This window comes from Populus trichocarpa, chromosome 14, assembly GCF_000002775.5.
Source record: "Populus trichocarpa isolate Nisqually-1 chromosome 14, P.trichocarpa_v4.1, whole genome shotgun sequence".
Lineage (NCBI taxonomy): Eukaryota > Viridiplantae > Streptophyta > Magnoliopsida > Malpighiales > Salicaceae > Populus > Populus trichocarpa.
In genome coordinates, this window is record NC_037298.2 from 558,252 (window position 1) to 572,703 (window position 14,452).

The 14,452-nt window shown below is 31.5% G+C and overlaps 2 protein-coding genes and 1 long non-coding RNA gene across 3 annotated transcripts; 1 reads left to right on the forward strand and 2 right to left on the reverse strand.

The window, feature by feature from the left end:
- The first annotated feature begins 3,245 nt into the window (after positions 1-3,245).
- Positions 3,246-4,523, forward strand: LOC7497304 (protein PHLOEM PROTEIN 2-LIKE A10). Its single transcript, XM_024585146.1, has one exon. The coding sequence runs from the start codon at positions 3,246-3,248 to the stop codon at positions 4,521-4,523; it is 1,278 nt and encodes a 425-aa protein (XP_024440914.1).
- Positions 4,524-6,234: 1,711 nt separating this feature from the next.
- LOC7464775 (uncharacterized) lies at positions 6,235-7,750 on the reverse strand. The gene is made up of 2 exons (XR_002977769.2): positions 7,418-7,750; positions 6,235-6,643 (listed from the first exon to the last, which is right to left on the reverse strand). It is a non-coding gene; the product is annotated as an uncharacterized LOC7464775 (long non-coding RNA).
- Positions 7,751-13,079: 5,329 nt separating this feature from the next.
- LOC7497305 (phytosulfokines 3) lies at positions 13,080-13,831 on the reverse strand. The gene is made up of 2 exons (XM_002320631.4): positions 13,460-13,831; positions 13,080-13,341 (listed from the first exon to the last, which is right to left on the reverse strand). The coding sequence occupies exons 1-2, from the start codon at positions 13,583-13,585 to the stop codon at positions 13,210-13,212; spliced, it is 258 nt and encodes an 85-aa protein (XP_002320667.1). The 5' UTR covers positions 13,586-13,831; the 3' UTR covers positions 13,080-13,209.
- Between the last annotated feature and the right edge of the window lie 621 nt (positions 13,832-14,452).

Here is a 14,452-nt window from a genome sequence, read left to right on the forward strand (position 1 = left end):
TGGCTAATAATAGTCATGTTAAGACAAATACACTTGCTAAAGAAAAGTATATTGAAAAGATGACAATAAGATGATATTAACTAGCCATAATAATAATAAAAAATGGCTAAACATAGATGAAAAAAAGATCTTTTTAAGATGAAAATAGAAGATCAATAAAATATTGACAAGATAAAGATGCAGGAAAGATATTCTCAAAATAAAGATGAAAGATCTAAAAAATAGTGGCAAGAATGTGATTGTTAAAAAAAATAAAGACATTGAAGTTTTTATTATCAATAAGAGATGAGAAAGGTGCACCGACCATAACAAGATGATCCTTTAATACATTTCAAATTTCAAGAGTTATGAGATTTTCTAAATTAAAACAGAGTGTTGGCATGAAGTTGGAAGTCCACATTCAAAGTTTCTTTTTAGTTATTCTAGTTACATTTATATAAGATATTAATGATGTGATTATTTAATTTTTAAAATTCCCTACAAATTATCGTAAATACATGTATTGAAAGAGTTATAGTCTAAATCTAAGTCCACAAAACTTCCTCTCTTATAAAAGTCATATGATATGAATGAGTTATGTTTATATAATGTTTCCCTTCTTCCTTCAATTATTTCCAACAAGATAAAATAATTAACTTAGGTTGACTCAAATACTCTTGAATTAACCCAATAACCCAGTAACTCAAGCTCTAAATCAAGTCACACACTGGATCAGGTTTGAAAATTATAAAGTATAGCACAATTTAAGCAAGATCAATATGAAGATAAATGAACAAGTTTATAGGTTCACATTACACTGATAGTCGGAATAAATATTTTATAAACTAAAAAAAAATCATCACAAGAAAATATTTGGTATTGTTATTAAACCAAGTCCAGCGGATTAATTTTAAAACATCTCAACTCAACTCCTTGTCTAACTCATGTTTAAAATTAAACCCGTGAAAGTTGTTATGATATGACTTAGTCGACTTGATGGGTCCAAAGAAATCCAAACGACATGTAAAAAAGCGTAGTTTGGATGACATCTTTTTTTCTTGAACATTAAGACGACGACATAATAAATGAATCTAAGCTTCACAACTTAACTTTTCAAACATGTGACTCGGGTCATGGACTCCATTGGGTTTGATAACTTTGTTTTTTTAACTATTTTTTATTTAATTATAAAATAACAAAAATATAAGCTCGCAAAATCAAGCACAAACTAAATGTTAGGGTGTTTGTTGGAAACTACGATAACCTTATGAAAAGTAAACTAAAATAAATTATAAAGACCAATTCAAAATCAACCCAATATTGAATGATAAAATAGAAAAAAAATAATAAAAAGACTCAATATAAAGTCATTGTTAAAGGATGAAACTAGAAAAATATATAAAAAAAAAAATGAAAGGAAACGAAGTGAGATGAAAAACGGGGGGAGGTTTCACCCAACAAATTTAATATTGAAGGATAAAATAAACTAATTTAATTTAATTAAAAAATAAAATTCCTTGTAAAAAAGCAAGATCTAACAAAGATGGGAAAAATACCCCCGAGGTAATACTATACCAATTTGATATTGTTGGATAAAATAAATTAACTTAATCTTATTATATAAAAAAAAATCTTCTTAAAAAAGCTAGATCTAGCAAAGGCCAGAAAAAAAAAATTCAAGGTAGCTCATGTTATTCTCAAAATGACTAAAAAACTTGTAGAAGGTGAAAACAAATACTGGAAGATGAAAAAAAAAAAAAAGATTGAAAAGGGAAAAAAACTAGGAAAACCCAAACAAACCTCTTAAACCCAGATTAATATCTCAAACTTACAACCCATTAAGCATTAGACTCAAACTCAATCAAGAAGCTTAACACCCAACAAATTTAATGTCGAATAATGAAATCACAAAAAAAAATCAAACTAAAAAACTTTTCAAGGTAAAAAAATAGCAAAAAAAAATAAGGATCAAATTCAATAGAAAAAAAAAATCGAGGATAAAATTGAAAAAAATCAATTTTAAAGGAAATAAATAGCAATTAAAAGAATAGAAACCAAATTCAGCATATGAAAAAATTCATAGAGGATGAAATTGAAAACACATTCTAATTTTATAGATTATTTCAAATAAAATAAAAACTAATCAAAAGTTCATGGACTAAATCTGAAGAAAAAACTAATTAAAGGGTTTCATTAATTTTTATAGGTCAACATGGTTTCTAGGATGAGAGAGAAAAGGAACAAAAAAAGAAGAAGAAATGGTCGTTAATGGCGAACCAGAGATCATGAAGTTACACGCGTCATCTGAGAAGATTTTATTGTTGCCTTAAAAGCTATTAATAAATTCTCTATACACGCCGCCACAACATTCCTAGAGCTCCCTCGTGCCTTCTTAAAAATATTTAAATAATATTATATATTACGTAAAAGATGCTCCAGCCCCTCTATCAAATCAGTTATTACTAAAAAACCAAAAGAAAAATACAATAATGCCCTTGCATGTTTGCTTTTTTTTCTTTTGGCTTCCAATGTAATTTTGATAATTTACTATGCAAATAAACATGAAAAGTCAAAAATCCTCTAAGTGAGAGATATATACAATTTTGTTTTTAAAGATAAAAAAATTATTATATCATAAAAAAATGTGTGTAGATCAATCTACTCTTAGTTAATTCAGCAATATCAAGTGAATGCCCTAGAAAAGATAAAAATACCTTTGAAAGCATCTTCTGTCAAGAATGACAAAGATATCAAAATATTGTTACAGTACATGGTATTTTAAATCTATGTTCATTATAAATAGATGATCCCTTATATCTTTTTTAAAAGTAGTGCAATTTTACCCCCCAACTATTTTAGTGTATGGTACAGTAGAACTACACATGAATTCTTTAAACAAAAAAGAAGAAGCAAAAGCATGTGATATTAAGCTTTTAAACTAGAGGGACTAAAAATAATTTGGTCCTTTTTTTTAAGGTTGTTTGTTGAACTTCGAAACTGATCGTGACTCTTCTCCCATCCAGAAAGAGAAACAGCTGACTGCGTGCACGTGCACACATAAACTTCCCTTTCCTTCACTTCTCTGCAACCGCCTTGACATCAATTCCCTTTCCTTCTCTATCTTTCTCAGATTTTCCCTTCTTTTTTAAGCAAGCAAGAAGATAAAGAAGCAACATTAACATTTACAATACTCAAGTTTCTTGAAGGACTGCTACTTGGTCTGCTCTGGGTTGGTATGATTCTTGAATTTCCATCATCAAGTTGATATGGACCTGCAGTTGCTGAAAAAGGGTCTTCTTGATTATACCAGGAAAAACAAGAGGCGGGCTCTTTTGTTAGCAGCTCTTGGTTTCTCTACATATACTGCCTATAAAGTTTATCACTTTCCTTCATTAGCTAAAAAACGAAAGAGAATTTCAAAACTTTTTGTAGCTTTAGTTGCTATTGCACAACTTATCTCTGATTCTGCTGAAACTATTGGGGTTGTCTCTAAGGATTTTAAAGATTTTGTTCAGTCGGAATCGGACCAAATTCCCAATAGTTTAAAGCAAATTTCTAAGGTGGCAAGGTCTAATGAGTTTTCAGAAGGATTAGTTACCCTTACACAAGCTTTTACTGTGGGAATTTACCAATCCCATGCAAGAATTCATCATGATGCTGGTGCCAATGGGGATAGGAATAGCAAAGGAAGTCCAAGTTTATTGGACAAGGTTTTTGAGAAGCCTGCTTCTCCAACTGGGTCTGGTTTTGTTTCTGTTATCGTTGGAAGCTTTGCTAGGAACTTGGTTCTGGGATTGTATGAAGGTGGTCTGAATTCAATTTCAGATTTGAATGCTGCTGCTGATAGCCATGATTCTTTTCAAAAAGTGATGGAAGCGGTTTGTGGTGATAAGGGTAGAGAGCTGATTGGTGTTTGTATTCAGTTATTTGTGAGCACAGCAGTTACGGTTTACCTTGACAGGACTACGCATATCAACACCTATGATGAATTTTTTGCTGGATTAACCAATCCTAAGCACGAAACCAAAATGAGAGAGGTGTTGGTATCAATCTGTAATGGTGCAATTGAGACTCTTGTCAAGACATCTCATCAAGTCTTGACAACTGATGATTCTAACTTGAATTCGAGTTCCGATTCACCTTATTTGGCCATTGATCAAGAAGAAAGTGCAATAGAGGATGAGGTATCTGGGAAAGAAGCATTTTTTAGTGAATCTATGACAAGAAAGTCAGTTGCTGAGGTGAAGGAGAACGGTTGGGTTAATAAAGTGTCATCTGCATTGGCAGTCCCAAGCAACAGGAGGCTTGTTCTCGAAGTAACTGGGAGGGTTACGTTTGAGACTGTTCGGTCTCTCCTGGAGTTTCTGCTGGGGAAGCTATATAATGGAATGCGGAGATGCGTTGATTTTGCTCATGAAGTTGTTGTTGACACTGGTATTGAAGTTGTGAGATATGTCAAAGCAAAATCCTCTGTTATTGCAACCCTATGCATTTCTTTTTGCTTGCACATACTGGATGTTGCTTGGATTCTGGTTCCAGCTTAAGTGGTTGAATGTTTCTACATTATTTGTTATTGAATTCTCTCAAGTCTTTCATGCGACTTTTTGCGCGAAGAATGCGAGATGTATCTAATTTCTTTGTACAGCTCAGTTCATCTCCCATACCAGAAGAAGAAAAAGGTTTTTTGTTGATTCAATCTTGCTTCTTACTACAGAAGCTACTTGTGTTAAACCCGTTTTGGAACTGATGTAATACTTTTATTTGTGTGGTAATGTTGAAGAGAATACATGTTTGGTAAAAGTACCTGTAGTTGGTTAATGGCACCAGTTCCAATTATCCTTGTACACCCGTAACATGAAAAGGAATATAGTCTGATAATTTGACAAAATCCTCTGTTATTGCTTCTGGATGCATTACTCTGTGTTTGCACATATTCGATACTGCTAGTGTTACGTGCCAGTTTGAATTGTTGAATGATTCTGTATCATTTGCCATTAATTTAGTTTAAGATTAAGAGATCATATCTGCAGGTAAAAGAACTGGTTAGTAGTTTGACGACAATGGTCGCTTCGCATATATTCTTGGGAGCATGATCGTACAATGTATATAGTTGAAGAAGTTTAAACGCAGGAAACTTGCCTGCAGGCATGCTTTTATCTTGTAAACTATGAATACCGTGGATATGGAGTGCAATTACATGATTCAATTTTATTTCTATTTCGCACTGACTTTGTTTGGATTTTAAAGTTATTAAAGAAGACTTCATCGATGAAAGATTGTGCTTATAATGGCATCAATTTGAGCATGTTGGTTGTAGACCTCCCCGAGTAATGACTATGAATTGCCTGCTGAGAATTTGAGATAAAATTCTTCGGTGATTATGAGGAGCAATGCAGTGCATGGGGCGGTTGGATTATAAACTTACTGCCCTCCAGTGTTGAAGATTGCTTTCAACTGCTGATTAGCATTTTAACATGGTTTAGGGTAGCTTTCTAGATCATGCTCTGATTCTGTTTTGCATGCTGTAACTTTCTGATATATTTTTCCTAAGCTTTAGCTTTTGGTTAATATTTAAGGATAAAAGTGACGGAGATAGTGAGTATAGAAAGAACATGTTTCCATGCATTTCCGGTTTTGAAAGTTCAAGAATTCACTCCAAAACTACCATAGAAATTGATTTATTATATGTCTCTATAAGTTTAAGGCAGCATGTCCAATTTTGGGAATTTATTGATGTCATGAAAGCGAAGATAGTGTCAGAATATCTAGTAGTTGCATGTTTTCTCATGAAATGGGGCAAGGCAGAATGCCTTTTCTGTTTGAAGATTTCCTTTTTTGAACATGGTGCATGTCTTTTGGCAGGATTTTGATAAAGCAATGGCTTTAGTCGTGCAGTTTTGCCACAGGCTGGTGATGTTTGCTATCATGTATAACTTTTCTTTTAGGATTACATCACTTGGCTTAGATACTTCTGCTCGTAGCCATCTGGGTTTTTAACCCTTTAGATTTTCAAGTTCTTTTTCAGGAATTATCTACCTAGTACTGAGGTTTTTTGGGCCTCAAATTATAAATTGTTTTATAGGTTTGAGTTATGATTTGTAATTAAGTGGGACTTAAAATTATTAGTTGTGAATTGGGATAGCCATTTTTTCTCTCTCTCCCCCTCCATGAATTAAACTAAAGATTGGCGGAACAAAATTTATAACAAAGGGATCTACGTCCAAGTTAGGATCAGTATAGAATGCCTGAGCTGTCTTCTCCACACAAAGTTAGTTGATTGATCTGGCACAATTGAAGCTTCTTCTCAGAGAAGTTCAATAACATGGTAAACTTCACCGATTATGACCAGAAACAATATTTATCTTATCCTCTTACAGATGTAGCTGGGACCCCATCTTAACTAAAATACAGTATCATGTGCCCAGATTCTACATTTTATCAATTGAAAACAGTATCATGAACACATAATAAGCCTCTACAGTGTTGGAAAATTGATTTCTCTGCTCTTGTTATGAAGGAATTATACATGAAGAAATTCCAAGCGCTATCTGCTAGGTTTAGCTTGTGTCAGTCCCCTTTTGTAGATGCCTCTTCCACAAGCTTCTTTTTCCAGTAATCATCAAGTTGGGGTCCAAATATTGCCTTCCATGAAACAACTCCAATGCTGCAAAAGCCATATAAAGTCATTCCCTAAGCATAAAAGACATGTTACTATAAAATCAAATGAAACCATATGAAAATTTTGATTTGAAGCTTAATAGTTGACAGGTCATATTTACACAACATTGAGGTCATGAAAAAGCTGTATCATTTTATCATCTATGGAAAAAGTAGTTTCAGATAAGATTATATACAATTTCGCCATAACATCTCAGCAAAAATCAGCAAACCACTGACCAGACAAGCTCAAGGTTCACCAGAATAGCTTAACCAGGTAAACTCAGAAGCAATGGAGCTCTATTAAATTCTGGTAAGAAGCCAAAAGGCAGAACAAGGATTGCATTCTGGCTTCTGTTTGCAAATCATAAGGTGCATGCAATCAGTCAAGAAGCAGTGGAAGTTCTTTCCCTTTTCGACTGCCATTATCCACACTTTCTAAAACATCTATGAAAATCAGTTCAGACAATTGGTCGATTTCAACAACTAATCTACTAACAAGTCTTCAGACCTTAAAGATTCTTTGAAATCAGCATCAAAATGAATTCTAGCTAAAAAGAAAAACATATCAACTCTCCAAAATTTTACAATCATAGTTAAGACTTCTAATTTAGCTAAATTAACTCCATCTATCTGTATAAAGAGTTAATGGGTCCTAAAACATGTGTTCTAAAGGGCTAAATTTAGAACACAAGCTTGGTTGTATGACCAAAAGACAGACAGCAAATCGAAGAAACATAAACCGGAAGAATGTGGAAGAGGAAACATGATGAAAACGTACACAACAGCTCCAATCACCAGAGGAAATGAGAGAAACCTGCTTCTAAAGAACATAATTTTTAAAAAAAAAAAAATGGATTCGAAGATATTAAAGACATTGTTTTTCTTGCACTTGGACGCCACTCTTCGATTTCAGGGTTGACCTTCCTACATCTCTGCCTTTCGAGTGTTGAAGCTTTTAGTCATTTTTTTTTATCAAAGTAAAGATGGATTAAAAATTAATTTAATTCTCTTAGTCAAATCTTCTCAATGTTTAACATTAAATTTTTTTAATAATCAATTTAAGATTGGATTAAAAAATAATTAAATTTTGGTATATGAAAGCTATCTTTAAAAAAAAAAAGTCATTTCAATATATATATATGAAATGCCTACCACAGCAGCCGACATGAAGTATAAAAGAAGTTTAAACATGAAGAAGAGATTGTCAAATTTTGAAGATGTTGTTGAGATGATTAAATAATACCCATTTCATTGTCATATGCCTTTTGGTCGTGGGATTCAGCTCAAAAGTTATTTTCATATTCTAAATTGTTCTGACAACTCTGAGGAAATTCTGGGTTTACAAGGAAAGTCCGACTCTAAAACCGTGTGTGTGTGTGTCTGTGGATATTACCATCAAGGTTGCTAGCAGTTGCAAGTTGCTAATACTATTATATATGTGTTCATAGTTACAGCTTGAGAGATTACAAATGGCTTGAGACCATTTTATCCACCAGGAAGATATATTAAAGATTGCGGTTTTACGGGCATTCAAAGGCTTTTCTTTCTTTCATTCACCATTGACATTCATGCAATCAATGCTAGCTAGTTTATCATGATATGACTTCAATCTAACACCGTGAATCTTGTAATATATATCAAGAATCTAGCCGGGATTAGATTTCAAATTAAATCAAGTAAAAATTGATGTGATTAATTTGATTAAAATCTATAATTAATTTGTTGGACTTTATTTTAAAAACAAATCTTCAAATGAAATTATTTTGAATTGACCGATCAATTCATTCAACCCGTAAATTAATCCACCTTTAACAGGTCATTTGAATACACCTCCTCCATTGTTAAATCAAGTCTTTATCACCTGTGTTTATCTCTTGTGGGTTTTCTTTGAAGCATAAACATATATAGGTGCTTATCAACAATCAATCACATATATATGGCTAGAGGTGGTCAAGGTAGCCAACTAGCCACGCCACATATAGTTATAGATAAGCTAGCAAAAAATGGGAGAGGAGGACCATTAACGACCATGTGTTCACAGCTTTGTCAAAAGGTATGTATGGAGGATCATTTAGTTATTTATGGTCCATATAAATGGGGAGAGGACGGACCACCACATTGATTCATGATAGATCCTTGCATCTCCAATTCTCCTCTTCTAGATGGTAATTGACATTTCTTCCCTTTACGTTAATTGATTAAGTCAAACAAAATTATTCCTCGTGGACCAAACTATGATCCCGAATCCATGGCTAATCTGTACAAAATCCCTATAAACTAATGTCTGTTTTTAAAAACCACCCCTTAAAAGATTTTTGCTTTTTATTTTTTATTTTAATAAGTTAGCCATTGCATGTTTAGATTTATTTAATAGGTTTGGTTAATAAATTCGTTAAATGCTGTGAAAATCACATGCATAACAGGAAAAAAAACCCTCCTTAATTAAACTATTGTCCATTTTGATTATTATACCCTCGAATTTTATTTTATTTTTAGTAATTGAATTATTGTATGTTTGTATTTGTATTATATATCTTTATTAAGTTCTATTAATAAATATATTAACAAGTACGTGGAAATCACGTGTGTAACAAAAAACAAGCCAAAATAATTGATAAATAAAAAATAAAACATGAAATAATATTAAAAGTAAATGGAGGAAGAAATAACTGGCTTGAAGAAGGTTGACAATGCTTTTAGTTTTATTACTCAAGGGTTTTATTCCGATTATTTCTTCCTATCCTTCAAGATTTAATTATTAAAATGAAAGATTCTTCAAGAGATTATAAATCAAAATAAACAATAATTCAAAAGATCTTTACACAAACTTACCCAAATTCATCAAATAGAAATTTAAAAGCGAATTTCTTAATAAATAATAGATAATGATGTTCTACGGATATCATTCATATGTCTTCATTGAACTTCCTAATCAAATAATTCTTCTTTCATGATGATTTCAATTGAATAATTGATGCTATAGTTACCAAAAGATTATACGCTACACACTTATCAATCATTTGATTAGCCCATAAACTTACCCATCTATCAAACTTTCAACAATATGGAATCGAAAGGTTTTCAGGGAACATGTATTAATTTAGGCCCGCTGATATCAAACTTTTCAAAAACTTTGTTTTTTTTTATTTTAAATTAATTATTTTGTATTTTTAGATTGTTTTGATGTATTGATATCAAAAATAAATATTTAAAAAAAAATATTATTTCAATACATTTTCAAACAAAAAACACTTTAAAAAATAATATTTATTATAATGTAAGACATTATGCTACTGTCAAAACTGCTTATTTATGTTTTATGATGACTTGATAAAAGAAAATGGTATATATATTATTCTAATTAAAATTCAAACATGTGTAAAAGTGATGAATGATGAGTAATTAATCCTATAAATAATAAAAATGATTATGATTTGATGGAATAAAAATTAGAAAGGTAATTCTGTACCTCTATCTCTCCCCTCTTGTTTTTTAATTTTGGTTTTGTTTTTTCTTTGTGAAGGTTTATTGAATGAAACTTGGTTTATGGAGATTTATTGGATAAATTAATGATAGTAGAGCCACTGATAGCCATTGAAGTTACAAGAAATTTGTTTGCTCTAATTATTTATTTCTATCTTTGATTATATACTTCTTGTGTAGCTTTATGTGAATATAGAATCCTAATTTATATTTCCACCTCTTGTTAATAAAATTTCTTATATCTAACGGCCAAAAAACAAATTATTAATTTATTACTTGCAAGAAAATCGAGTTCTTAAAGTGATAAATTAATTTCTTAACCATTGGCACCAAGTCTGTTAATATATACAATAGAATATAATGATGGATTAAAAAAGAAGGTCTAATTAAGTCTTTCATTTATTGCTGCCATGGCTAATACACACGAGATTGCAATCAAATTTACGTTAGAACGAAACAGCCAACTATTATATATTATAATAAGTTTAATGCATGGTTCTTCATCGTTTGACATTATATCGCAATGAATTCATGAAGTTGAGCAGCTATATGTGTACTGATCCAACAGCAAGAAAATAATTATGCAATTGATCCCAAGATCAGCAGCTATATGTGTAATATTGTTCACATGCAAAATAAATGTGCCGTAATTGCTGTCGGTTGCCTTTTTTGAATAAACTGTTTCAAGTTGAATGTCTTTGTGATCTAAATACAGCGGAGAAAAAAGAGTAATGCTAAGAAATTATGTCAAAAACAAATTCTAAGAATACAATATGTGAGTTATTAATTTAATGACTTGCATGTGATGATCCACTTGAAAAAATAAAAAAATAAATAAAAACAGCCTGGAAATTTATTTGGGCCTCTACCCAGCACCACAAAAAAATTCTTAGCTTTTTCAGGTTACAATGAATTAGAATATGGCGCTGCAGACCACTCATGTACACATTATTTTTTATTAATATATTTTCTAATATATTCTCTACCATTTTTACATAAAGTTATCAATATTTTTTCAAGCTAACAATCAATGGTGCAAACACATACCACATTCTATATAGGTATTTTCTTTTCTCAGCCAATTATTATTTATAACCAATTATCCACTTCTCCATCAATAAAGAGCCAAAAACTATAATTAATAGTAGTCACTAATATTTTTATCACTCAATTATCATTAAAATAAGGTAAATTGACGCATCCAGGTTCATAAATACTTTATATCGTCGTGTAAACAAAGAGATTTTTAGACTTGATATTTTTTATTCTACAATAAATAATTATATATTTTTTTAATTATATTATATATTATTTTTCTCGTATATTCATTAATTTAAATATTAGAAAGTCTCTCATTTCATAATAAACTTAAGTTTTGAAAAACATACAAGCCTACAACCAAACTTAAACATCAAGTTCATAATCAAACCCGCATAATTTGACCTAAAATAACAGAATGTGAAAAAACTCAATTTATATTTAAAGTTTTATTCAAGATTTCATCAACTTGTATTTTTATTTTTATAATTTTTTTATGTGTAACATTAAAATAAGAAAGGAATTAACTTATCCTCGAGAATTATTGAAAAGAGAAAAGAAAATCCTTGTACCAAGCAGTAGGTGGGATATCTTGATAATTGTGCCTATGGTTTTAGGGATTGATTAGGATGTCCTTGAAATCACTTTTGTTTCCTCAATTTAAGAGAGGTTCCTCTGTTGAGATAATAAGACAGCTTCCTTCGAATGGAGGTGTTAGGATATTAATGTGTGTATTGAATATGATGGACTTGCCACTTGTCCTTGGTTAGACGTGGACCGTCGATCACACATGCATTAATCCGAATGGTTGTTGTTAATTTATGTACCTAAACTCTTTGATTGGCAGATTGATACCAATCAGAATCTAGCAAGGGCTTCACGACTCTTCCAGATATCCTAAGCACCTAAGCACTGACTCTACTAAATAGTAATTATTATAAATATAAATTATAATATAATAATATCAGTAGCCTGGTGTGGGCTGGTGGAAAAATAGCTAGCTGACCAGCAGTGGTGAAATGTACACAGATTTAATGGAAGTTGTCGGATCAGTCAAAGAATTCATTGAGGAAATTGCAATGACTCGATTGAGAAAGGAATCATTGGACGTCAAATCAGAGACAATGGCATCATCCTTTCCCTTACACGCAAATTCAGTACATAATTGGTTGGTAAGCCTGAATAATTGAAGCCTCGAAGCAACTTTTTTAGCTGTAGACGGTCTGCTGTTCAGTGAAATAATTAACTAAGTAATTGCACAGGAAGGATCATATGGGATTTTTTTAACGTTGTTTTTTTCCCTTTGCAAAATGGTTTCTGTTTTTTCCTGTATAAATATGATATTTTTTATATATAAAAAAAAAAACAGCTTAATCCAAAGGTTGGAATATACAAGGAAATAATTATGGAAGAACCCAACCCTATATAGCTCTCCAATAAGTGTCTAAATAAAATGGAACGATAAGAAGAAAAAAGAGAGTGGTAAAGCCTTGCTTCCTAACTAGCATGAAGTAAATGAATCCTATGGTGGAAAACTTAGGATACGAGGTTATGTCTTGTTATTAATTATCGATAGAATCATATTTCATTGAAGAGATAAATATATACATAAAATAAATTTATTTTTAATACAATATGAACTTTTGTAATTTTAAAACAGAAACATATTTTATATATCTTTATCTCGTATATCTCTAATATTTTGATCTCTTTTATGATCAAACGCTAATATATTTTTTATTGTATACACCTACCGGGTGGAAAGCATACAAGTGACTATGAGAACTGGGAATTAAAGGCAGGGGAAACCTAAGAAATTAATCCTCAAGTTATTATTCTAGCATAGAATCCATGCCCAAGTTATAATAAGTTACCATTTATAATACACCAACGCTATATATATATATATATATATTACCTTTGAACAAATATTTATCATCGATCATTTAAGCCAAGGAAACATCATACTATATGATGTCAAACAAAAGTATAAATATATTTCTCTTTGACACAATATCCATACATATATAAGACCATTGTAGCAGTACTTCATGGATTGTTCTTCTGGGTATAGATGTAATCGGTGTGAGCAGCAAGTGTCCTTCTCATCAAGCACTCTTCCTCACCAAGCCCTTCACAGCTGATCTCTTCCATTACCTCTGCATGCTCGGCCTCAACAACCTAAACAAATACACAAAACCCACTTATCAAAAACATAAGCCGATCAATCGAAATCTTCTGCATATGAAATTAACCATGTTTAACTACAAAAATTTTAAAAGTTCCAAATTCAACAAACCTTATGTTGGTTCTTTGCCAAAGAACCACCAGGAAAGCCTGGCTCAGGGCGGGCGGCATAGGTTATTGTGGAGCAGAGGAGGAGGGCTACCAAGAAGAGTGTGGCAACCTTAACAACACTGGCCATCTCTTTCTTCCTGTGTTTAAAAGAAAATTATTATGCGGGAATGGATATAAGATGTTGATAAGATTCTGAGACTCAGAGACAAGACAAGACAGATGTGTGGTTCTGTATTTATAGATGGGGAGGGAGGAGACTAATGGTAATGGTGATGGTGTGAACTTGTGGTGGTGGGAGAGACTTCTAATATAGCAGCTCATTAACTACAGAACATTAAATCGAAAGTGAAACTTGTATATTTTTAGAGACTTCTTCCAGAAAGGAATTTAAAAAAAGAAAAGGAGGAGATAATCAAAAGCAGACCACAGGAATTGATACAAAAATAAAATAAAAAATAAAGGTTTGAAAATCATCGGTGATATCACCACAGATTTGTTTGCATGTTATTATAGAATGACTTGGCCGACTTGGACTTGGGACGTTTGGCATATAGAGCAGGAAAAAGGTAGGTTGTTGGTTTGAAATGGTTGCTGAAGAGTAAACGGAAGAAGGGAAAAAGAAAAAGAAAAAAAACAAAATTCAAATTTCACTAATGATGTTCCGGAGTGATTGTTAATTAGTTCAGGGAATAATTACAGTCGATAATTATTTTTAACTATCATAGTTTAAAGGATTATTACGGATTCATAGTTTAAGGGATTACTGCGGATTAATTATGATAAAATCGAACGTTTTAGTTTTTTAAATCATTGACTTCTATACTATATCACATTCTTATTTCTTTACTTTACTTTTATTTTTATTTGCATTATCATTAATGTTATCTCTTAATTAAATAAGTTTTTTAAATAAAATTAGAATAATGAATATATCATTATCATTATTAACCAATCTCTGCGGGGTCAAAACTCTATTTTATCATTATTATTACTT

Coding starts and splice junctions, on each gene's coding strand:
- LOC7497304 (XM_024585146.1), top strand. CDS start 3,246: ATGGACCTGCAGTTGCTGAAAAAGGGTCTTCTTGATTATACCAGGAAA.
- LOC7497305 (XM_002320631.4), bottom strand. CDS start 13,585: ATGGCCAGTGTTGTTAAGGTTGCCACACTCTTCTTGGTAGCCCTCCTC. Junction 13,342..13,459: donor TGGCAAAGAACCAACATAAG/GTTTGTTGAATT, acceptor GTATTTGTTTAG/GTTGTTGAGGCCGAGCATGC.